Source organism: Zonotrichia albicollis, chromosome 1, assembly GCF_047830755.1.
Source record: "Zonotrichia albicollis isolate bZonAlb1 chromosome 1, bZonAlb1.hap1, whole genome shotgun sequence".
NCBI lineage: Eukaryota > Metazoa > Chordata > Aves > Passeriformes > Passerellidae > Zonotrichia > Zonotrichia albicollis.
Window position 1 is genome coordinate 45,258,871 of NC_133819.1, and position 26,858 is coordinate 45,285,728.

The 26,858-nt window shown below is 39.8% G+C and overlaps 1 protein-coding gene across 4 annotated transcripts in view; it reads right to left on the reverse strand.

Annotated features, from left to right (window-relative positions):
- TRAK1 (trafficking kinesin protein 1) overlaps positions 1 to 26,858 on the reverse strand; it is an 81,538-nt gene that overhangs the window by 24,997 nt on the left and 29,683 nt on the right. For all 4 annotated transcript variants that reach the window (XM_026792679.2, XM_026792678.2, XM_005485834.4 and 1 more), the window contains 8 exons: positions 14,740 to 14,816; positions 11,367 to 11,483; positions 5,605 to 5,705; positions 4,688 to 4,796; positions 2,824 to 2,902; positions 2,303 to 2,433; positions 1,738 to 1,812; positions 382 to 519 (listed from right to left, as the gene is read on the reverse strand). In XM_026792679.2, coding sequence (XP_026648480.1) covers positions 382 to 519; positions 1,738 to 1,812; positions 2,303 to 2,433; positions 2,824 to 2,902; positions 4,688 to 4,796; positions 5,605 to 5,705; positions 11,367 to 11,483; positions 14,740 to 14,790 — 801 coding nt within the window. In that variant the 5' untranslated portion in view covers positions 14,791 to 14,816. The remainder of the gene's footprint in view (positions 1 to 381; positions 520 to 1,737; positions 1,813 to 2,302; positions 2,434 to 2,823; positions 2,903 to 4,687; positions 4,797 to 5,604; positions 5,706 to 11,366; positions 11,484 to 14,739; positions 14,817 to 26,858) is intronic.

Below are 26,858 nucleotides of genomic sequence, written 5' to 3' on the forward strand. Positions count from 1 at the left end.
TATTAGGAGGTTTTATCTCCAAGGATATTGAAGACAAACAGGAAGCTCCTAATGAACATCAGCCACCACAGTACAGGAGATGCCTAACAAAGATGTATAGAAGTGTGTAAGGACCTGTTAATGCTTAACCTGTTAACCAGGTTTCATAGCATAAGCATACACAGCTGCAGGCTATATGTAACACTGCAGCAGAGCTGCACAGCACCACTGTTTCAGAACCAGGTTGCAAAACTGATCACTCAGGTATCCTTTAAGGCTATGCAAATACACATTTCACCCATGCTTATCTCAGATCCAGCATCCTATCCCTGAAGCTGTAAGTCAGATGCAAACACACTTCCTTTGCTTGGTGTGTGCAGGTTTTCCCATAAATCTGCTTACCATAGGGAAGAGACCAAGGGAGTGGTACCGACGTGATATAGCATTTGGCATTGTCTTGTTCCTAAGGTTTTTCAGCTCTTCTTGAGCCTCATGAAGCATTTCCATGCACTCTGCATACTTGTCTTCCAGCTCTCGCAACTGTAACATAACAAAAACAGTCCAAGACCTCATGGGGTGCACTATTACCACAAAAATTCTCCAATTTTTTTTTTAATACTGGTAAACAATAATAGTGTAGGGAAGAATATCCCACTTTAAAGGAATCAATCTCCAACAAATGAGTATCACTGGAGGATCATTAATAACTGATGGGAAGGCAGGCAGGGAGGGTAACAATGTGGAAGGAATTGTTTGCTCCATTTCTTTCCTTTCCTTTCATGTGAAATCATTGACAAGGAGAAGATACAGAGCTAAAAAAGCATCTTTAGTCTGATCAGGTTTAGTGCTTAAGTACTGCCATGATGACCACAGTGACAAACATCATGGTCTGAGGACAAGACATTCCCCAATGGTCCAAAGGACTTAGGAATTTTAAAGCCAGGACTTTCATGCAAACAATAGATATACACGTATAGCTTTCAACAGCCTAAGACTATGCCTTATTTTTAGCTTTCTCAGGAAACACATCTTATGTAATCACTCTGTCTACAGATGTCTGTGTGCCCTCACAGCTTTTGAGTTCATCAGCCACTTCAACTAAGTTTGGCAAAGGGGCATAAGTCTGAAACACCACATTCCAACTTTCATAAAAATAAGCTATTTGGTTTAGAAAAAGAGATACAGTTCATTTTCTTTCCTAAGAAAGCAATGGTGAGGCATGAGCCCCATCTTTGTTGAGGACCACAGATACAAAAGGTCCACCCACTGGAAAAGCTTGTCTGGCCATTCCCATCTTCATTACCAAGTAGTGCAAATGCAAGACACATCCTAAAGGGATCAAGCTTTATTCACTCCATTGTGTCCATTTTTTTAATGCAAATGTAGCATCCATAACACAGCCTGAAATACTGGACTGCCTTATGTTTATACACTGAACAAACAGAGCATCAATGAGCTCTTCCATGTTATCTCACTACTTAAAATAGCAGAAATTACCAGCCTAGAGAAGTCAACCTCTAAAGGCGCTCCTGTACAGCCCATAAGCCTCTGTGTTTCAAAATACATGTCATTTGAAGGAGCAGAGAATAGGAAAGAAAAGGGTTTGAACTCTATTAGGAACATAAGTGTTCCTTCATTCCATATACACAGGCAAAACTATTTAATATTTCTGATCCAACTCAGACTGAACCTCTCATAGCAAAGCAAACAGTCATTGCTCAGCTACTAAATTACTGTTTTACTAAGTAATGTACTCACCTCAGCTGTGAGCTGTCTCTGGGCATCTTTAGCTGCTCCCAGATGCTGGACAAGTTCCTCATTTTCAACTGCACACTAAAATATGCCAAAAATGTTAGAAATACTGTGATGTCCTGTGATATTTGTATCATATACTACAGATAATTAGCAACATTGTAACTATTCTCACCTCTCCTCCACAGCAATAATTATCTACACATTTAAAATGTTTACACAAGAACACACAGCATTAGATTGGACCTTGCTAAATGAACCTCCAAACAGGTTATGTGCCCACTCAAATACTTGCACTGACACACTTGTCTCACCGACATAACTCAGAGCAGAGTTTTGTACCTAATATTTAAAATAATTTTAACTACTGCATTTGAGAAACCATCTATGCATCATTTAATAAATTGATGCTTTCTAGTCAAGTATGACAGATATTAAACACCAAACAAGGTCATCCACATAAGGAAGGTCGTATATTTCCTTTAGGCTCTAGTACAGAGAGGATTTTAATCTGTCCTCCAGTTACATTAGTAGCAAATAACAACAGTAGTGTCTCAACTGGATTGCTTACAGCTTTTGCCTTTTTCTGCAGGTCGACTATCTGAGAGAGAAGATGAGTGATTTCTTCTTGCTGCCGGGCAGCATCTTCAGTTTTCTTTGCTAGCTCTTCAGAGATATTGGCAATCTGGATGTTTGCATCCCCTTTAAGATAAGTAATCAAAATTAACATCACAAACCCAGAATCAGACAAGTAAGCATAAAGATGTTCTTTTGGAACATCACTTGCTTCAGCAAAATCCTACCCCCAATTCACAGTAAGGTATTTTTGAAAAACACAGTAGGGCACAACCAGAAAGGCATCAAGTGCTCATGCTTCAAAGGAGACTGAACACTTTCAATGCAAAACTATTTTTAAATGAGAAAAAATTAGCTTTCAGCCAACATTTTCTGCTGTGAAATTTCAGCCCAGAAGTTTTCTCCTCATAACCATTTGTAAAAGGAAAATAACTACCACAGAAAAACATGACTGACTCATCTGTTTCAGATTTTTACTGACCTATCTCAAAAAGGTATAAAGAAGTAGGCACATACTTAGCTCTTTTACACAGTCATTGACAAGTTGTTGTTCTTTCTCTTCATAAGTAATTGTTTCAGTCTTCAGCTGACAGGCCTGTTCAAGAAATCCACATCAAATATGCTACATTAGCACATTTGTTCTTTGCCAGTCTGTTGTTGCACTTCCATCTGCTTCAGAAAGACAAGCTATTCTAATCACTCCTTCAGGAAGACAGTGAGAAACTACAGTTTTTGCCTGTCCTCCCACATGTTCTGGAAAAAGAGGCCAGGTGAACATTCAGCAGAGACATGACTGTATGGAGAAACTTGCATCATTATCACCATATCCCCACTAGATGTCACTTGTGTATTTTGCACTAAAAGTAAAAAGAAAAAGAAAGGCTTGGGCATACAAAGTACTAGCATGCAGGACTTGAACTGCTCACTGAGCAAAGCCAGGGATCATCAAAAACCAAAGAAATGCTTGGTTTAAATAACTGAATTAAACATTCAGGTATTTAAAAAACATGCTATTTGATCCTATTTGAAAAGTTCTGGCACTGTAACCCATAAAAAACCTTAATGCAACCTCCTTGTCTGGTTTGTATTTTCCACTGTGGCTCTGGGAGTGCCAAGAGCAGCATGGCTGCAGCCAGCTGGTTCTGTCTGGCACCACCTCGGTGGGTCTGTAACCTATTCCCAAAGCTGGGGGCATGCACAGACACACACAGACTGCATCTACAGAGAACTGCACAGCTCACAGGTTTCAGATTTGGCTTCATCCTGTGCCTTGCTGGCACAGACTTCATCTCCCTGGATGGGAAGGCAGTGCTGCATGGGGTTTCCTACTCCAGAGCTCCTGATGCAGTGGCTCTCTCAGTTCTAATGTTCATTATTCTCAGACCATCTATTGCTCATCTTCCTTGTGCACCTTCTCAGTTAAGAGCACAGCAGTCTCCATTACCTGGTGTCTTGTGCAAAGATGTGGCACTACCTATTTACAATGGGCCCTGCATTTGCAGTGGAAAATGGAAGTAACATTCTGTTTTCATATAGTCACTGTTAGATGGAAAGTATCTCTCCTGCTATACTCTGCTACATGTTTGCAAAGTGGTAACATGCTCCCACGTTTAAAACTTGGTTTGAAAATATAAAATTATTCACTTCATATTCAATTATTAAACTTTAAAAAACCTGTGTCATCTGTGAAACAACCAGAATATAATAAGAAATAAAGAGAAGAAAAGCACATTCAATTTAAAATATTAACTGCCTTGACTTGAAACACAAAATGAAGAAATGTAATGCAAGAAATTTGCATGTTGACAAATACTGAATTGGTATCAGAGACCAATCTCTACAAGCCTGAGATCTGCAGCTCAAGTCACATGTATATGCCAGGTCAGCTCTTTGCAACCTTTTCCAAAGTGCAATTCTGGACTCCAAAATCTGCCCATATTCCTGCACATTCTTACTACACAAACACTGTTTCGCACGTAGCTTCATTTGGGAAGAATTTCTTCACAGAAAGGGTGATAGGACATTGGAATGGGCTGGAGTCACTGTCCCAGGAGGTGTTCAAGAAAGGACTGGACGTGGCACTCAGGGCTCTGGTCTAGTTGATAAGGTATTGATTGGTCTAAGGTTGGCCCCAAAGACCTTAGAGCTCTTTCCCAACCTAACCAGTTCTGTGATTCTATGTATTCTGTGATTCCACATTTCAGCCTTTCCTTCATTTAAAAGGATAAAGGATGGTGATTAAACAATCACAGAGGGATCTGTTACATGTGGAATCATACTCTTAGTTAGACTCTCAGCTTTTAATACAAGCTTCTCAATACCTGTGTTCTAGCACTTAGATGAACAACTATATTAATCAAAACAAAGGGAGCAATTTCACCTCAGATCTAAGCACAACATTTTCCTCTTCAAGGTCCTTGAGCTTCTTTTGAAGAGAGTCCAAATGAAAGTAGTTCTGGACGGAGGAAGAAGATTCATTTCTCTTCAGCCTTGTAGGAAAAAGCAACAAATTTAAAATAATTTTTACATATACTATGGCAAATCTTACAGAAGCACAGACTGAACACAAGTCTCAAAAGCAAACAGAGCTACATGAAATACTTATTATTATGAGTTTATTCATGCCATTACTTTTGGGCAGCAATAAATTCCTAGTGAATTTCAAAAGAGAACATTTAAAATGTTATTTATTATTTTGCACATTCCCTATGGAAAAGTTGTTCAGCCAAGGCTATGAGAAAAGAAACCATGTTACTACAGGGAGCAATCCAATAGCTCCTGATTAATGCTGCACATGCTTCATCAGAATGCAGCAATAACTCTTCAAGGGCAGACAGCTCCTTAGAGCCTGCAATGCTGTTCAGCAGCTAAGTGTCTGGAACCCACCCTGTAAGCCATGCTTTATTTCTTTCCCTTGGCTTGGAATTTTCCCATAGTGCCTTCAGAGGTCCTTCAAGCACAAAGGTCACTCATATAGCATGTCCTAGCACATGCAAATGTGTGTGGTGTATTGGGCTGCTGTCAGTGAGAGCCACATCTGTCCCAGCACAACAGTGACCCAGTTCCTCTGAAAGTTGCAGTGTGGTGCCAGCAGCCTCCCTGTGTAGTCTCCCCTCCTGGCTCCTGTAGGCACCTGGATAGCCAGATGGCTCAGTGCAAGTCCTTCCAGCTGGACCTTGCACCAAGTTCTAAGTCCCATTTATAGTACCAGCCAACACTGGGGCAATTTTACCACTTCTCAAAGTGATGAAATCATCCAACAGATGACAGCTCAGCGCTGCAGATCGATTGACTTACGGGGTGGAACAGACGGACTCCGGTTCGCTCTCTTCAGCAGCACTGGTGTAGAACTGGAGCAGTTCATCTTTCATGGACAGCTCATGGCGCAGCTGAGAAACCTACACAAAGAAAGAGATCACAGATCAGTAAGCTGATTTTCCAGACACATTTTTAAGCAAACTCACCACAAATTAGCCTGTTATTCACTCTCCAGGCATCATCTTGGACTAAATCAAGAGTCCAAGACTGGAACAGACCAGAATGATTTCTTTTATTTCTTAGAAAGAAGGGAAAGTGTACCAGTTTAAAGTAGCCACTAAATGATTTTTCACTGGTCCAAATATACAATTATTCACTGCTATTAGACATGTTTCTTTTTTACCTTCTTTAAGAGGAGCAGTCCTGACTCACTGTTGCATTAGTCTAGATTCACATGCACAGTAATGGATATATTGCAATGATACAGCAAGAAATAATTGTGGCACAATCAAGCCAAACATTGCATTTATTCATTTTGTGTGATGACTGTCACCTTCTGGCATGGATGCTGACCTTGCAGGCCTCAGATACTGACATTTCCTCCTCTCCAAGAGGCTTTACATAAAATTACTGAAATGCTTGTGTAGTAAGGTTACAATTGTGACTCAAGTGCGGGTTGAGCTGCAGAACACCACCACAGAGTGGGAGGCTGCTGTTCTGAGGCTGTTCCAACAGTGAAGGCTGCAGTCAGTTTCCGGGATTTTTTGGCTCCAGGAAAATAGTATGTGGGATTCCCATACTTTGTATATGCATGCAACAAAAATTAACAAAACATCAAAAGTGGGTGATTAGGATTCCTCTGAATCCTAATCCTAATGAATTGTGAGCTCCACAAATGTCATCTTTGATACTTTATATTGCTATTCTCCAAGAAAAGGGTTAAAAGCCCAATTAGACAGTAGCACACACACAACTTCACAGATGTGACTTAAGATGCCAGCAGCAGGAGATTACTTTTATTTGCCTTGCACAACTACAGACAGCATAACTGATCACACACATCCATTCTCTTCCACTTGTACTGCAAGACTTGGCCCTCAGTTTGTACTTTCCCATGTAAAAAATGCACAGTATGTTGTTTTATAATAAACTGCTTTTCATATTGTAAGCATACTTTTCTTTGTAGTTATTATTAGGAAAAAAACATAGAATATAAATTACACGGATTTGAACTCCATATTCATTGAACAAAAGAGCAGATGCAATCCAAAAAAGCACTTGAATTGTTCACAATTTGAGGCAAACAAGGTCATTTACTTAACTATGACTGTTCTGCATAATGAGAAGTGCTAAGGCACCAAGTCCTCCTGAGACATGGGTTCTAAATAGCAAGGGGAAAAAAAAACCATCTCCATCCAACCACACTTTAGAAAGCTATTCAACAAAATTTGTGCATTAATTTTTGGAGGCTCACTTTCTCCATTTCAGGAAGAGCAAAAATGCTGAGCCAAAAATAATGATTTACTTCCCTTCAGCACATTATAACTCAGCTCTTTAAGAAGCAAGAATTCAGATGCTGTCTGTGGGTGGACACTAGATCATCTCCAGCTCTTGCTACTGTTTTTTTATGTATGAATTAAAAAGACTGAGGATACTATTTTTACTGCCATTTCCGGGCATTCCAAACCTCCAAAAGGGTGAACAGTCAGAAAGGTTGATCTTTTAATGGAACAGGACCTGAAACAAGAGGCATAAACTGAAACATGGGTGGTTCCTCGCTAACATCAGGTGCAACTTTTTAATTGTGAGGGTGACTGAGCCCTGGCACAGGTTGCCCAGAGAGCTTGTGGGGTCTGCATCCTTGGAGATAGTCAAACACCATCTGGACATAGTCCTCGGCAATGGACTGTAGAGGGTCCTGCAGGTTTGGACAAGATGACCTCCAGAGCTCACTTCCAATCTCAATCAGGCTGTGAAACTGTGAAACACTCACAGTAACTTCCAGCAACACTTCCCTTTGATGCAGCATTTTGTGGTGTGTTAACTTTGGTGATCAGCTAAGCACCCACCTGCTGAGCACACAGTCTGCCCCACAATCCCCATAGCATGAAGGAGAGACTCAGAAGCTCAAGAGCAAGAAAAACTTCTTGCTGAGACAGTTTAATAAGTGAAGCAAAGTTTCCCATGCAAGCAAAGTAAAATAAAGAATTTATTCACTGTTTTCTATGAGCAGGTGCATGTTCAGCCACTTACTGGAAAGTGGGACCTTGGCACACAGAACTGTCACTTGTGATGACAAACACCGTAACCATGAATGTCCCAGATTCTTCCTCCTTTCCCTGCCCTTCTATTGTTGAACATAACAACATATGGTATAGAACATCCCTTTGGTCAGTTTGGGTCAGCATCCCAGCATCTTGTGCAGATGGTGGACAGAGTGAAGAGGGGGAAAAAAAAACCTGGGGAGGCTGGGATGGGCATGAAGGAAAAAGAAAAGAGCCTGGTGGATGCTGTGCAAGCATCGCTCGGCAATAGCCAAAACATTGTTATCAACACTGATTTAGTCCCAAACCCAAAGCACAGCACCAGGTAGGCTGGTGAAGAGTATTATCAGCATCCCAGACAGACCCAGGACACATTTTCACACTGCAAAACACTGAATTTGTTTTAAGAACAGAAATAGCCTGTTCTACATTTTCACAAGCCACTGCCACATGTGCCCTCCAGAGCGAATGCTGCCACGTTGCACAATCGTGCATGTTGGTATTGTTATTGTTACTGAGCAACAGGGACTGAGCCCTCGCTGTGCATGGGACAAGGCCCATGACATCCACAAACCAAGCATGGTGATAGCTCATCTCTTCAGGCTTCCAATTGCCTCTGCTGGCCTGACAGCTTTACTCAGCTTCAGAACTAATTCATGAAATAACTGTACCTATCTTAAAATAATTTAATTAGAAGATAAAATTATCCTCACCCAGAGAACAACAATTTAAAGACCTGGAACTTAATTCAAAGAATCAATATTTACTGAATCATGAACAACTGTTTCAAGAATAGAGTTGATTTGCTTTTCCTGACAGCAACTAAGTACTTAACAAGTTAGAATCACTCAAAAGAAAGACACCCTGTTACACTGTATGCAAAAAGCACACATACAAGTACCAAACCAAAGAGCATTTCTGTCTTTACAACATTATTTTCTACTCTTAATAGACCAAAAAGCAATGTTCCATTTTTTAAGTCATTGTTCCAGATTATAATTCAACTTTGTCCTTTCTTCTCACTTTACACAGAACAAAATCAAACCTGGACTTTGAAACCTGCTATCATCAAAACACAAACTCTGACAGGTGACCTGGAACTTGAATAACAGGTCTAGAGGGCTGCATTACCCAGAGGTTAACACAGGTTTGAGGTGGTGCTGTTTGAGGACTGACTGCATTGGAAGTGCTGCCATTTTAGCTTCAGAAACATAGGCCAAAATACATAGAGGAAAAAGAAGTAGAAACTAGGAGATTTAGAAAGATTAGGAGAAGCTAAAACCTAGTGAGCTACTCCATCCTGAATACAATTCACATTGCTCAGATTTACAGTTTACTTTTCTTTGATATTGAACTCTAATGTCAAAGAAGACAATACCAAAGTGTAGGCAGCACCATCTCAGAGAAAGGAACATGGAGCTGCAACATTCTTACTGAACAGCAGATAGACACACTGTACCTGGGAACTACACTCTCTGTTGAAAAAGCACACACACATCTCTGTAAAGCAAAATACTTCACAATTAAGAACGTTTCCTCAGTATGTTTATGCTTCTAGAATATAGTAGTGAAACAGTAAGCTGAGACTGAAGTGTCTGTGCCCACACCAAAGGGCTTCAGTCCACTCACCTTTTCTCCTCTAGTACATCAAAAATCTCAGTTACAACAGTTTTTACTGAACATGATCACAGCCCCTTCTTAAACTTAGCAGTGCCTAACAAAACAAGCTCAAAAGACAAACCCAAGAATCTGATGCACTTTGAACAGGTCTTTATAACTCCAACGTGTATCTATCAACGTGGCATGTTACCAGCACAAAGGAAAAACTCTGTCTGCTTAATGGAATAGACAGAAGGTTTTGTCATGACAAAGGTCAAAGAGATATAAAGCTAAATTATTCTTGCCATGAGACAAATATAGATATAAAGCTAAATAATTCATGCTGTGATACATATACCAATAAAACCTTAATTTTACACCACACATCAGAAATAATTTGTCCCAGTATAAGAGAAAACACAAATCTCCCAGACAAACCATTTTTAGGCAATTTTTACAGAATTTTAGAAGTATCAAATTATTTTGTTTCTCTTATCATTTGCCCTTAAAGACAGTTGTCTTAGTTACTGTTCTGTTCAAATATTCAAAATTCAGTTTTAATAGAAAATCTGTACCTATTAAAGGCAGATTTTCAGTACACAGAAGTGTCATGACTTTAAAGTCTGATGAGCTCTGCCTCAAAAGCATCAGTTTCTGAAGAAATCAAAATAACAGTGTGAAAGAGGGGTGTTGACAGAACATATGGCCCAACATACCAAGCCACCTGGTAAGAGGCTTATTTTTGGTGGCACGTTTCCTAATGCTGCTCCTCAGTCCCACTAAATAAAAACAGACATGGACAGAGGCAGCCTGTCCCTGTCCTCTACCCTCCTCAATCAAATTTTCCACTTTGGATGGATGATATGAATGCACAGTCCTGCTCAGTCACCTTGCACATACCTAGTACATGTCATATTGACCAACACACAAATAAAGTGGTCTGCCTCATGATGGGACTTGGGCAGCAAGCAACAGCACTCCTTTGGGAGAGAACAGAACTAGTTATCCATGCCAAAAAGGAGAGGGGCACATCAAAGGATATTATTTCATTGTGTGTGCTCCACCACCATTTATCAGACATCACTGATCACTCCATCTGCACCTATTTATCCTTTATGTGAGATGTTCATAATGCAACATCTCACAACCCTGAGCAGTGTTAATTATGAACCATTTTAAAAGTTTTTACTCCACTGTGGTTCATCGTTCTCTTACTCTCTGTCTTGCTCAAAACCACATACAGGTGAGATTCAAAAAGCAAGGCCACTGCCTCAGAATAGGAGAAACAGCATTGACTCATTCATTAAGTTGGAGTTTAGTGACAGTTGTACTTACAGCTAAAGACCTCTTTTAAAGCACAGGTGCTACTTGAAATGATATAAGTTTTCTGGTGTGTTTTATTGATCACACCAATGTGTGCACTCCCAGCTCAGAAAGCCAACCATCCCCTGGGCTGCATCAAAAGTAGCATGGCCAACAAGTTGAGGGAGGGGATTTTCCTCCTCAGCTGCTCTCTGGTGAGCACCCAGCTCCGGAGTCCTCAGGATAAGACAGACATGGACCTGTTCAAGTAGGTCTAGAGGAGGGCCACAAAAATATTCCTTCTCCTATAAGGGATGGCTGAGAGTGTTGGGGCTGTTCAGCATGGAGAAGGGAAGCTCTAGGGAGACCATATTGCAGCCTTTCAGTGCTTTCAAGGGGGTTTATAAGGGAGATGGGAACAGACCTTTTAGCAAGGTCTGTTGTGATAGGATAAAGTGCAGTGGTTTTAAACGAAAGGAGAGCAGATTTAGACTAGATATAAGGAACACATTTTTTGCAGCGAGGGTGGTCAGACACAGGAACAGGTTGCCCACAGCCAAATGTGTGGACAAGGTGAAGCTAGAAGAAAATTCCCCACATCACTGCATATACAGCATTCAGGCACAAAAATCTTACCTCTTCTCTGATGTGTTCTACTTGCTCCTCTAGGAAATCATTTCTTTCTGTCAGTGATTTATTCTTCTTTAACAGCGACTGGCCAATCCGAGCAGCTAATTCTAAGTCCCGTTCTTTCTGTGAAGCATTAAGAACAGAAAGCCAATTTCAATTTATATTTTTTTAATTACCAAAGGATCAGAGGGAGGGTAAAGTTGCCTTGAAATGGAAGAAACAAGCACTTAACAATAAACAGTTTTTCCTTCTGTGAGGACTTATTTGTTCGGGGGGTTTTGCTGATTTTCCTTTTCTACTCTCACATATCTTGTATTTCTTGTATTCTGAACAACAGCATTGTTCAGAAATGACTGACCCTCTCTCAAAGCATTCTTCAGTTTCCACTCGATCTACCTACAAATAAAAGGCAACAAGCTATGCAGGAGTAGAAGCCAGTTCCACCACAATGAACATTCAGCTCCTATTTTTGTGTTAGTGATTTGCATTACTGCTTTTGTATAAAAACAAATCCTAACTCTTTCCTTTTAGCAGATGTCCCAAGCCACATTAAGTGGTTACTCTCATGTCATGCTTGGTCTCTTCCTCCCCCTCCTCTGTGAGCATAGTACTGGAAATCACCTGTCTTGACAATTCACCACAAGTACAAAGAAAACCAAGGAGCTTATCCTGTTGACATGTACATAAGGATGTCTCAGCCTTGCAGAAGCTGGTACATGCGACTGTAATCTACTTGGGAGAGAATGATAAACTGCATAAAATTTTGCGCTGCTCATTAAGCATTTCTATTTATCATTTTCTTAATTAACTACTAGATTTTTTAATAGTGGTATAATGGTGGTTAACTAAGGGTATACTAGGGAGTTAACACTATTTGAGGAAGAATTTTCTCCCTGTCAGTGAAAATACTGTTTAGAGCTTACTTACTGCCACTGACTGCCACCCAGATTTTATGACTAAATGCTACCTTATGTCATGTGTATGTTAATGACAAAGCCCATAACACATACAGCTAGTGTTCACATGGATTTGAAGTCAATGAATTTGAATGAAGAGGCTTTCATAATGAAAAAACAAAGTTATATAATAACCAGTAAATAAAAACAGAGGTGACTGATCAATGCTGTATCTGCAAACAGCATTTTCCAAATGGTTTCTGAAGGTCAGACTTATATTTGCATTAAAAGCTACTGGCATTATCAAGCCATAAAATCTTTATGCAATCTTATGTACAATCTTTCAGAACAACAGGTGCCACTAAGTTATCCAAAATATGTTTGGACATATTTTAAGCCAACTTATTGTTCACTAATTTGGCTCACTTCGTAAATACTGAGTGGAAAAAATATATTGCTGCAGTTGTGACTTCACAGAGGAGGAACTACCTAGCAGCAATGTGTTTTAACTTCCAATTTGAGGAATGTAAGTCCATGTCCAGGCTCTTCAAATAACCTCCCCAGTATTACTACCCAATTTTTAGCAATTCAGTTCTAAATTTCAGTTTGGGGACAGGTCTCTTACTAACACAATGCTAGGGAACCAATTTATTACAGCTATATGTAATAAAAATAATACTGAGAAGTAAGACACATTTACACTATTATTAGAAAAAGATGAGAAAGCAGATTCATGATGAGACCTGCTCCAATTTTTACCACATACCCAGGCAGGCCTGGTGCCACTTTCTTTCCTTAGTTTCAGGGCTATAGGCACAGATTTCTGAAATATCTGCACACATGCTGTTTCAAGATCTTCTCTTTTCTATCTTCTCAAATGCTGCACCTTTCAACGTTGTAATGCAAGCACCTGAAGCTTGCAAACATGAAGGACAGACAAGGGGTGGCTTTTGCTTTTTCTCTTGCTCTTATATGTGAAAGCAACAGAAGGAGTTAAATTCTGGTAAATGGCTGTAATCTCTTAAGATAACCATCACACGGAGAACAAAGAAAGGTGCTGTAAGTGCACCTATCCCTATGAACAGAGTAATTTCATTGGAAATGATGGCCAAACAAAACAAAACAAAAAGGCTTACTGAAAGTATTTATTTTAATAAAGTTTGGCGTGTTATACACGCCCTTATTTTTCCCTTCCAAATATCCAGGTAGGAAAGTACACAAGAAACTTTAAAACACTGGCTCAGCAAGTCCTTTAAGCATTGCTCCCCTGAGTGTGATGCCTGGATCTACAGACATTTGGCTACAGGGACTCAGGGGAGGAAACAGTTTGGCAGAATGCTGCCATCATTACTAGAAGGAGCCACAGACCAAATGCAGTAAAACTCAGCCAAACAAGGCAAAGGGAAGAGGGCACAAACGGGTTAACAGATTGTTACTACAAGGTGTTGAATTATTCCAGGAGAAGTCTTTTGGGTAACACATCAGTTTTAACAGGTAATTTGTACAGAGGTGTTTGAATGGGTTTGGCTCAAAGCACAAAATATAAGACTGTACTGCATTGGGGAGTATCCAGAACAGGTGGGAGATGTGAGTGTTCATTCCCATGCTTGTTTTTTTGCAGAATTAGAAGAATAACAGACCACCCAACTGGCTAGAAAGATGCCATTTTTGACATTGCTATTGCAACAAGCAAGCAATTGAGTATAAAGAACTAAATTGCAGTCAGGCATGAACTGATACAATTGTAACAGTTTTCACCTAAAGAATTACTCATAAGCATTCTTCAGCAAACCATTGTTCAAGTTTACCGCAGAAATACAGCTGATTTTAGTACAACAATTTATCATGATTTTTATTGAACATAAGCATAGTACCATGACAGTTGCTTTTTGACATTTCTTGAGTGCTAAGGATTACCGGAATGCCAATTTTCATAATGGTATATAATAATGGTATAAAAACCCCACAGAAAACAACCAAATCAACCAAACATAGAAGGCAAGGGAAAGAAGGCAAATGGAGTACTAGTATTTTCTAATTTTGTGCCTATGTACTTCTCTGGAAAGAAATTATCTGAACAAATTATTATGAAAAGAAGTCTGAGCGCTTTTTAAAATTATTTTCTGAAGAGAATATATCCATCAATAATGACACTCCCAGTTTTACACTGTAAAAATATGTGTCATTTTAAGATGATTCCTTCTCCTCCTCCTTCATTAGAGCAAACATTTGGCCAAAAAGAAGTTACATGGTCTCAACTGAAAAATAACCAGCAGTAATTAATCCATTTGAGCGAGCTAAACAAATGATCTTTATTTAGAAAGAATATTTAGCTGACCAATTAGATAAAGTGTACATACACTTAGAGCCCTTATTCTTCCACACTGAAGGACAACCTACCAACAATGTTTATTAGTGGTACCATGTAATTTCAGTACTACTTTGTCACACTGTACGGGTCCTTAAACAGATGTAGTACTTGCCTCTTCAAGAAGACGTGTTACAGCATCTATGTCATTGTATGTTTTAGTCATCTGGCCCACTCTTTCAGCACATAAAACTGCAAAGAAATAAAGCAAAACATTAATCAGATAGGCGGTACCATTGGGGGAGGATCACAGAATATTCTGAACTGGAAACCATGCACTAGGATCACTGAAGTTCAATTCCCATCCATTGCAAGAAATATCTTTCTAAGTTTAGTTGTGCTTAAGTTTTCATCTAAAGAACTGCTTATGTCAACTTTTGGATGAGCACATCGAGAACTAAAAACTCAGAACAAACAAAACTCTACACACCCCCTACCCCCCCTACCCTCAAAAAATCCAATATTCATGTGGTACTGGTAATACAAATGTTCCTCTTGTTACAAGTACTTGCTTTTGTCAGCAGCAGAACAAACTTAAAATGTTAAAACTTTCTTCTCTGAAGAACAATATCTTGAGTTTATTTAAAAAATAATCAGGAGGTCAAAACAGATGTTCTTAGATATATGATTAGGATTCCATCATGTCACCTACTCATTGCATGGCATGCAGTAGCATTACTCCACAAATAACCAACTTTCCAATACTGCTAGGGGCACTGTTCATCAAAAAGCGACTATGTCATATTAAGTTGATAAGAACTGGGTTTATGGTACAAGACAGCAAAGCATGCATGCAAAATAAGAAATGGTTTTGGTAATACCCAGCCACACCACAGTGATCACAGTATCACCCATAGCAAATATTTACTTAGACTGGTTGAGATGGTTAATCATTAAGGTGGAACCAGGAGTTTTGTCAGACTGAAGAAAGTATGCGGAAGTTCAGTCTACCACCATAGGTGATCCTTTAAGAAGCTACACTGACTTATCTAGAAGTCAACAAGTTTTCAAAAAATTCACCAACAGTCACAGCAAACAACAGCACTTTCTGCTCTACCTGTTTATTTTTTTTTTCAACTACACTTTTTCCTCAAACCCTGCAATTCTGGAAAAGAGGACTGTTAATGAAATTCAGTGGATCACACGGACTATGAGTTATCAGGCTGCTGTAGCCTGAACTGCTCTTCAGGGGATTTACCCTTGGCAATGTCACTTAAGGCTCCGTCTGGCAGATAAGCTAATGTTGTTCTAGTGCACACTAAGGCGGGGGAAGAGACAGATCAGGCCTAATAGGATTTACATACTGAGGAGAAAAAAAAAGCAGAACTGTACAGTAATATTAGCAGGAGACAGTTTGTCACACTAAGGAAACAACACTACCTAATTCATAAATGCACAATCTGCATATAAATAAATATACAGCTGATCACCACTAAGGTATGTTGACATACATCAAATGCAATATTACTTAGATATCTCTTAAAATGTTGGAGGATATTCTTCCCAATTTAAATATCAGAAAGTTGCTTAAATTATGGCAAGAAGTTGAATTTCTTCGTTTATTTTCCCATTTCTCTAATTCTACTTTTGCAGATCACATCCTAAAAACATTTATAATATTCATTGACATGAGTACTGCCAGTGAACTCCAAAGAATGCTATACAAAAGTATTCAAAATATAATTGCACTTTTCCAAATAGTAAGTCTGAAAGTGGCAACAGTAAAAAGTTTATGCTTCAAAGTAATAACCTGACAAATATATCAATAGAAATAATAACTCTACCACTGCAGAAGTAAAAACACAGTACATCTTCAAACCACAAGCTATATTACCCAAAAGCAGACAAATAAGGATTCTATAGGAAAAAAAAATGCAGTGACTTGCAAAAAGGGGATTAACAGAAGTTTTCCATAAAAACAGAAGGTATAATGTTCAGAAGACTATTCATCCACACACACAAACTGACATCACCATAAACTCAACTTTGCTTTAAATATAGAAAGTTCATAAGTCATGCTATAAAACATCTATCAGAAACCCTGACGCCAGCAGGTTTCCAATACAACCACACACTAAATAGTTCCCCTGGTTACAACATTCCATCACTGCTATAAAATAATATTTGACATTGTCATTAGCAAGCTCATTTAAATTCTGTACCTAGCACTTAACAATCACCAATGAGCAGGACTATGGCAACCTCACACCATCCTGATTCAGGTAAATGTATAACCTTCCTAACAGCCAGGCTGATAAACGATGGTGTTCCCTCAGACAGAATAAAGTCACTCAGTTGGGAGAGTGTTAAAGGTTGATTGTGTGGATACTCCCTAGGTTATTCCATCAAAACTTGCCATTTAAACTTTAACCTGACAAGGCAATACCATAGCATTATAACAACAGACATTACTAGCAGCAAAGTAGAATCTGGTCACCAACAGCTTTTATATCGAGAAATTTCCACCAAAGTTCTGTTGGTGATTGTCAAAACAGAGATCTTTGTACACTACTCTGCCAGAGTAAAGGGGTTTCAAATCAGAAGTGTCCTTTTATGCACTACATAAAAGGACCTACATGCAAGTAGAAATAAATTTCAGTGGACCACATATATTAAAATCTGCCAGTCAACTACTATCCATACTACTACTACTACATACAATACTGTGGAAACACAGAGCTAGTAGCTAAAAGGAACGATTTGCTTTTGGAAGGAGGGCAAACTTGCAAAAAGGTTTTGCTTTCAATTACTCTAAAATCAAGGCTTGTGGAAAAGAGAAGGTGAAAAGTAAGGGGAAAGTGGAATCCAGAAGCATCATTAAAAAAAAAAAATCCTAAAAAGTGTCTAAATATCTAGTTATTCAGCCTCCACGGACTATGAGATAACATTTGGCCAATTCAGTTTTTACTTCTTAAGTGATCAAAAAATCTATCAGTGAAAAAGACAGACTAATTTGAAAAAATATTTGGAGGTGTTATCAGTGAAGTATGCAGTGGAAAAACATCCCCTCACACATCACATATGTAATGGATCCTGCATAGTAGGTTTTTAGCCTGATGGATTTTCTGATGAGTATGAGAGCCTGGTAGTGCTGCTGTAAAGATAAAACAAGAGCAAATGAAGGACAGTGCCTTGTAATGCAAAACCTGCAGTGCCAAATTACTGACCTCTTTTTGCTCACTCACACATCAGTAGTTTTTTGCTTGAGGGTGATAGGGAGCACTGTGTCTAAGTGCATGGATGCATGCAAACAGCCAAATCAGATATACTTTGCACTTCTCAGCTTATGGAGAAGGCTGATAGGCAACACAGAAAGAAAGAATAATTAAAAAACCTCACGTATTTTGATAAGTGCTTTGAAGCTAACGTCACAGATCCAAAAGAGGAAATAAAGAACAGAGAAAGCTCCCGTCACATTATTTTCATGACAGCGCTAAACACATGGTACTGGAGACACATTTGCAGTTCAAAGTATTTCGGCTTTTTTAAAAGCCAAACACACAAATGGACAAACACTACACAGATCAAACATTTCCTCAGCCTTAAAGTACCTAGCACCATCTTTATGCCATCCTAAAGCCTGCAAATTTACTGGTAACCACATTCCTGTGTTTCCCAAAGTAAGTACAGCTGAAAGGATGTACCCTGTATTTATTTCTTGTCATCTACTTAATGGAGCACTGATTCCCAAGCTGAAGATGCACCAGGACATGGAGGAACACATGCACTTTTCTGGATTGCTCCCTGAAAGTCACCCATTCAACAAGTATGCTACTCAGAGTAAAGGATGTTTGCAGGAACAGGAAACAGCCATAGAAGGAAAGGGGAGCAAGAATACCACTACTGGCAGCTTCTGCAAAGAGCCACCACCTGCCAAACAAAGGATTCAAATAGAAGGAGGAAGAAACACCAGTCACCAGTATCCTCAGCTCCTGTTCCCTGCATCCCTCAACACATAGTCCCTCTTCATTTTTGTGACCTATCAACCAAGGATAAACTAATGAAATAAAAGAGCTGCAGCTGCTGAAAAGGAAAGCCCAGCTCTCACTGCTCCTCTTCACATCTATTTCTAACTACCGGGAAACATAAGAGGGCTAACATGCCACTGTAAAGTTTCACTTTTGGGGCAGATAATATTGACCTGTAAAATTATAGAGTCTAACAGGGAAGGCTTTAGTGCATGAAGATTTCCCCACTACCAAAATTTACTTCATCAGAAACTCCCTCAGGGAAAATTAATACTGTTCATGGAGCACAGATCTCTTGCCATTTAAACACACATGCTTCTTACTGGGTTGGCAATAGGGGGACAGTGGTGGCAGTAGGGGACAGTGCTTTTTTTTCCATAACAGATTCCTACCCAAAGCCTTTAACTATGGCAAGGCCTGCTATATTCTTGCTCAGTCATGACAAGCCCTGCCTCACAAACAGCTTCTGTCTCGCCCCCCTCTGCTCAGAGCTCTGTCCAAACATACACCAGATACAATGGCAAGGACATTGCATCCTGAAGGTTGCACATGGCCAGAACACACATGGCAAATCTGACGGAGCAGCCGTGCTCCCTGCTGCCACTTGGCACATGGGAGCCATCAAAAACCCTGGCAGACTCAGACTCCTCAGCTCTCAATGGATTCATTCCTCAAAGGCTATTTTTACACTCAAAGGATAAAGCACCCACTAAAAATTACAGTTTCAGTTCCAGAGCCACTGATAGTTATGCTTTGGCACAGGTTACTGTGAGCACTACATCAACTTGAGCCAAGCACATGTGGAATTCTGAAACTGTGCCATATTAGGTATATCACCTTTCAAATAAACTCAGGAAAATTAGACCTGAAATATGCTGTCAGCTGTTACTGATTTTTCGCAGTTAAAGATAAATATGGTATCTTCTCCTCCAATGCAGAGGTCTTTTTGACAGCCCTGGCTAAGCCAGGGCAGAGGCTTCAGATCTGCTGTTGCCTGTCACATTTGAGACAGCCCTAAGAGAATACGCACATCTAAAGACCTTAAAAATTTTAAGATACTACTGTCACCAGAGCTTGAAGAATGCGCTTTTGAGTCACACCTTACTAGAAATCCAAATCCTAAGGGAACAGCCCAGCAGTTCCCCCAGCCTCCCCCAGCAGTCCCAAAGCAGGGAGCAGGCCAGTGGCTCCAGAAGGCAGACGGGGAGGTCAGCGATGGCGTGACCCAGGTTAGAGGGATAAGGAGCGGTCACAGTGTGCCAGCTGCCTCACAACTGTCAGGTCACACCGTGAGTGAGCTCTGTGCAGGAGTCTGGAAGAACATGATGCTGTGGGAGATACATAATCAGTTAGGAAGTTCAACAGACAATCCAATAGATTCTGATTTTGTCTTCTTCAAATGCTACAGCATGGCTTACTATACTTCCAATGGCACCATTTACAAAATAATCTTTTAATATTAAGCTGCAGCTACCGATTGTTCTGGAAGAAGAGATTTTATCTTGCTGTTTAAGGCTATGGTTTAAGGAGTGTTTGTTTCCTGCAGTTTTCTCTCACAGAGTATTCAAATAGCTTAGCAAATTCAATATTAAACACAAACCTTCGTTATTACCTAAATGCAGGATCACAAAAAAAAGCCCCTTAAAAACAACACACCACAGCTTTTACTTCTTTTCTAAAGCCTCTGCCTGAAACTTCAGGCAGGGAATAATTTCAAAGTACATCTTCTAAGTAGGACATGAACTTCATCAAATTTTCTAGTGATGAATGAAAAATCAAGTTGAAAGAAATTTCAAAAAGAGCATCAGACACTTGTTCCTCCTATTAGCATAAATAGATCAAATGTGGTAACTTGGAAAATACAGACACAAAGTGAAATAAGAAAATAAGAAAAAGTCTCTGGAGAGAACACCTTAATTCTCTTAATTTCCTTAATGCATACATCATTTACAGACACAGCTCAGGATAGCTCTTCTCTTCAAAATTAAAACTTTTTTTTGCAGGATTTTTTAGCCACCAAGTTACTGTCTTGACATTCTCTTCCATTCGTTTTTTGTCAAGAAATGTCTAGACTGTAGTCAATATAACTAATAAATGTGTGAAAGATTTAAATCAGGATCTGGACTGTACATTTTTTAAAATCCTAAAATGAAGTTACAAGCCTGTAAGCCACACATTGTCAGCTGTCTCCTTTCGTAGATATATAGTCTTTTCCTATTCCAACTCTTTGGGAGGAAATGGTTGTGCCAAAGTTTTCAAGAACAGTTCCTATCTTTTTTGCTCTAGCATTCACAGATTCCAGAGCTCTGAATGGCCTCCATTGTATTATATCCTACATTTTCAGTCAGATCCAGAAAGCAGATCTCTGGAGTCAGATCCCTGGAGTGTCTGATTTAAGATTTTAATAGTGATCCCAAGACTTCTTTTCTTTTTAATTCAACTGGAGACAGATTCTTTGCCTGCACTTACTAAGTGCTTTAGATAAATAGGACTTTTAAACTACTACATTAGTAAATGGAAATGGCTGCCATCATAGGTCCTATGTAGGTAAGAGTCCTTTCCTGTCCCAGCTGCAAAAGCAAGAATCAAAACACAATTCCCTTCCAGAAACAGCTGACTCAACAAATCACTAATCAAAGGAAGCTGACAGGTTGTCCTTTCACAGCTCAGGTTCCTTTATGAAGAAAATCTGAGAAGACACTATCAACAGATATCCCTGAGCAAAGTTTCACTGCAGTCAGCCTCAAGGCCAGCTTATCAAATGAAAGGTAAACATACTGCTGTCAGGCAACTTTACAATTCCAAAGCAATGCCAATTCCAAAGGTGCTTTCCACTCTCATCAAGAGAGCTGACTGCAATGCTGCCAGGCATAACGTTAGTTCCACGACAGGCTCCAGAAACAGCACTCAGGGGAATTACAGCATCTAAACATCGGCACAGAGAAAAACCTCACTACAGCAAAATGACTATGGAAATAACAGTCAAGAAGTGAGTACACATCCTGCATATGGAATAGGCCAAACAGTTAAGGAGTCCTAATTACACAGTTTTTATCCTCTTCTTTTCAATAACTATAAATGGTTGAAGTGGAGCATATCCTCTGATTTGCTGTTTCTGGTACCAGATTTACAGCCAGATATAGCTAAAATGTTTCCTTTGTTCAGGATGAAAAGGCTACATGCTGGTGTTTCCATCTGCTTTACTTACAGAATGGATTTACTCACCCATTCTCCTAGAGAAATACTACCCTTTGCAAGTACTCCCCCGTGCAAAGATACATAGAAATACCATATATAGGTTTGTGTATCTGTATCTCTGCTACACTGAGTGTGTAGGCGATATGAACACAGAGGTGGAGAAGAAAAGGCATCTTTAGAAGACATTTCAAACACATACTGAGCTTTTGAGAGGAAGGCAGTGTAGAAAGACAGGGCTAAATTTATCCCAGAGAGAACTCAAATTTTTCTTTCCCCCCCCCTCAAAATCAATAAGAGGAGCTTCAGACTGTTAGATCTGGATGAAGGGTAAAGTCAGCAGAAAGAACAAGAAGAGCATGATCTATGCCTCAGTAATGATTTAATTGCTAAAATAATAGGAATAAAATATAAAAAATGTCAGCTGGCCTCCCTTGAAAGCTTCCCCTCCATCCCAATCCCCACTTTTAAATTTTTTATCAGTATTTTCTTCAGCACCTTTCTTTTCTACATAGACACACAAATCTGAAAACCAGATGGGATATTTGATTGTGAGTTTTTACAGGAAAATCCTATGCAATGGCATTCAAAGAGCGTGGTTTATTCACCAAGAAGTCTGGACACAGGAACTGTTAACCATGAGGTGAACAAGGATGTAAATTCACAGCACGTTGCATTTTCTGTGCTAACAATCCTTCAAACCATCTCTACATCAGCTTTACAATAGTTCATTTGGAAGTAACAATTCTCTACCATAAAATTACTGCTTCAGAGAACAATTTACAGCACATGAAAAAACAGGAATAGGGCATTCAGCTTTTGCTACCTGAAACCCTGAAGAAGGTTACCAGATTGGCTGGAAGCAGCCCTAGGATAGACACCCTCTCTATTCAGCAAGTGCACGGGAGGATTTTCAATGCATTCCCATTTCCACCTGAATGGGGCAGCTACCCATTATTTCTAGAGAGTACAACAACATTTTTGAGTTGGTTTTTATATTGAAAATTTAAGTCATAAGACACCACACTTGAATTATTTCTGTCTATGCGCTTTCAAATTCATGGATAAGCACAAAGTTGCTGCTCTGTTCTAGAAGCACCTGCTGGGAATGACAACCTAAAATATACAGTTTCATAAGACACACACATTTTGTGCATATAAAAATGCACTACAATCCCAGAGAGAGAAGATTTCCCAATTTCTGTTTCATTATAAAATAGGTATTGCACAGCCTTCATCTGTTGATCATGCCTTTCTTATTTAAAGAAGTATACATAAATTAAGATTTATCTTATTTGGATATTAGACAAATACTTCATCCAAACATACTGGCTACACATGTAAAACACAGAATTTTGTCTATTTAATCCACAAATATCACTAAAATCACTTGTAAGTTGCCATGTGCTACCATGAAATATTAAAAACAAAAGGTGAAAAGTACCTTCTTCTTCGAAGATATCAAGGCTCTGCCTGTTGAAAGCACGCTTCCTCTCATTTTCCTTTTCATAGTCATATTCATAACTTTCTTCTTCGTTTACTGACATTGCTGCAGTTATCCCAGATAGACACGAAACGATGCCTGAGTCTCACAGGCGATGGGAAGTCATTCCCTCGGAGGCTGTATCTTTGGGCAGAGCAGAGCAAGGTCTCCACAAAGCAGGATACCATCTTTCCTCACTCACATGCTCAGCCAGGGAACTCCAGAGAGACTGACTACTTGTCCTTAGTGCAACAGCTTTGAGTTGTGCAGATGGGGTGGAGGAGGGAAGAGACCATCTGTCTATTAATTACTAGAAGGTTTATGTTTTTTCTCAGACCAGCTCTGACAATAGCCAGTTTTTGCTCAAAAGCCCCACTTACATATTTCAAACAAAGTCAGTGGGCTGAAAGACCCTCCCTGACACTCCTCATATCAACAAGGCTCCATGTCCTCTGCCCCTGCTCTTAGGAGTGCAGTGGTAGCTTCCCGCAAGTGTCTCAACACGGAAGTCTGACCCAGCCTCTGTCTGTCACACCTGGAGAAGGGTGTGCACTGCACAGAGTCATAAATCACCTCTCACCTTGCCCAATGCAGCAAGACCTCACTGGAGCTGTGAACAGCCTGAGCCTGTGCACACACAGCCAATCCCACCCAGCAGGGAGATCTTCATACCCAGGGCTATTGTGCAGTACAGTCTGACTGCAGCACCCACCACACACTAGAACCATTAAATGAAGAATTGGGCTAGGGAAAGGAGCTTTTTTATTGCTTATACCAAGGAGAGATTGCACTGGTACAAAGATCTTAAATGACGTATCCCATTAGTTGTCATATATTGTGGTTTTCACATTCATTTTTCACTTCAGTCAGCTGTTGCCCCGTCTCGGCTGTTCAAATGGCCTGGTAAGGCTCTGGATGGCCTTGAGGCAGCCCGCGCTCCAAAGGACGAAAGGAGTCTTCAGGTTTTTCAGTTCTTCAGTGTTGTTTATTAATTCTTATCTATAATATTTTCTCCCAGCCCGACAGAGGTCTGCACAGCAAGCCAGCCATGGGCACACTGACCTCCCTCGGGGCAGCCGCTTATTTTTATACCAAAAACTACGTGTAAGATATTTACCTTTTCCTCCCAATACCTTTCACTCTTATTGACAAGTGCACATTCAGTAAGAACCAATCTCAAAGTGCCACCATCGCCATCAAAAATGGATGACAAGAAGAAGAAGGACAGGACACGCCCTAATTCCTCCATCTTGTCTCCTAGAACCCCCCTGTACCGAGATTCTAAAACCTGTGTTTTCACTCTATAATTAATCTATCCCTTCACCACTTATCCCCATGTGATCCTCCCATCCTCATACAGGTACGGCGTCCCGTGCAGGGTCAAAGTCTAGCCACCAAGCACTTCTGGCAATGTTCCAGGACTTCCGAGCCCCCCAAGGGTTGTCTCGGTGATTCTGAACATGAGGAATGATGTGCAGAATTCCCACAAGCTGTGGGATGAGAAATACCTCACAAGTCCACGTATGGCACCCAAGTGCATTTTCAGGGGTGCATGAGTCTCTTCTTTGTTCAACAAGAAACAAATCTCCTGTGCTCAGACCTCTTTGTTTCCAACAAGCTGTGTTTGCTAATCTTGACTACACACACAGGGCAGGCTAACTTTCTTATTTAATTTTTGTAGCCATAGATATTTAATGTTTGCTAAGTTGCCTCCCTTACTTGCAGTGGCAAGCAGGAGCCCTTTGCTGCTAAAGCGTTCCTATCCACATCACGGGGCAAAGCATTTGCAGGCAAAGTGGGGGCACTGCAAGGCAAAGACACCTCACCATCCCCTGAGGGGACATCACAGCTAGGAACAGACAGACAAACATTACACTACAAGCCAGCAGAATGCAACAGCTTGATTCATGGAACAATTTCACTATTACCATCTCTCTAGTGGTGAGGAAGAACCAGTGGTGGGGTAGTATGAGATGGGAAGCAACTACTTTTACACAATAAATGATAAATGATTCTGTTCTATGTTTTAAACTCTTGATATTTACATGCAAACAATGCAATAATGATTATATAAATAACAGCCAAAGGATATGAAATACATGTAAGTGGTTGCTGAGGGAAGAAACACTGATTACTGAATAAAGATTTTGCCACCCAAAGCAACTTGATCTTTGACTGCCAAAATTTACTGCAATATTCAGCAACAGCAATAATCACAAGAAGTCAGGGGAAAAAATAGGATTATCTCTTTCTCCCTACATCATTACATTAAAATATGTAATTTTAATAATAATGAGGACTGCTTCTAGTTTCTGATGCTTAGAGCTTTTGTGTCTTCAGTTCTTACCTGTAACAGTGAATCAACTCTTTAAAAAATACTTAAAATCAGACAAGGGTCTTAAATACCTACTTGCCATTTAGTGACCATTTATCACATTTCAGTAATAGCTAGAAAATGGAAATTGAGAGAGTAACCAAAACCGTAAGTCATATTGAAAGAATGCAAGAAGCTCCTTTTAAAGCCTAGGGACAGAAAAGTCCAGCCCTGTCAAACATGATGTGGTTTTAATAATCCTGACAAGCAGACAACTACAGCTAACTATCCAGATTATGAGGGACACACTGAAATGAGACATGTTGCTGTTCAAAATACATGACAACATAAGTAGAGTAATTGAATATTCCCACAAGCTGGCTTCTGAACTGTGACTAATATCAACTTGTACCACACAGGAGGACTCTGACGTTCAAAAGCTGAGAGAAAGTGTTGTAATTCCTATTTTGATATCAGCACACGATAAATGCTGGAGCAAATTTATAATGGGTGGAGAAGGAATGTATGCCGCACCCTCACACTATCAACACATTTTTCATATATTCTGCATTACATCCCCTTAGCAGTGCAGGAACATTTACTTGCTAAAGATTACGAGGCAGGTGTCCAACCAACACCAAACAATAAGCAGCTATGGATTAAAAAAAAGAAAAAGCAGCTGTATTGCATTTCATTCTGAAAATATACAATCTAAACTGGAAAGATTCAAAAGAGATTTTTAATATTTCCTGTAAACACATACCCAAGGACTTAATTAGTATACTACAATGAAGATTCTTTTTAATGGGCTGTCACTGGGAAGTAAAATTGGTGTATTTGCTGCAATCCCCACTCTGAATTACGAGGGTTTACCTCCTGTCAGGAAGCTTGTTAAGGGGGCTGCAGTGCTCTGAGCACACTCCCAGCACAACAACTGCACTGAGGTGCAGAATGTATTCAGCAGCTCTGCCATGAAACAGGAAACACACAAACCAGGAGCTAGTTTGAAGAAGGGTGAGGCTGGACACAATACAAACAAACCCTCCTATCCTGACTCATTATTTCCAAGGAACTCCAATGCATTCAAATCATTTTAACTTTCCTTTATCAATAAAAATATCTAAGTTCTGTACAATTAGCTGTTACTAACAATGTTGCATCTAGAACAAAGAGATTCTCTGTAAGCCAACAAGTCTAAAAACAGCAGATGAAATGGGAGCACTTGGATTTAAATATGCTGAAGAAATGTGGGTATTTTGGGATGGGCTCTTCAG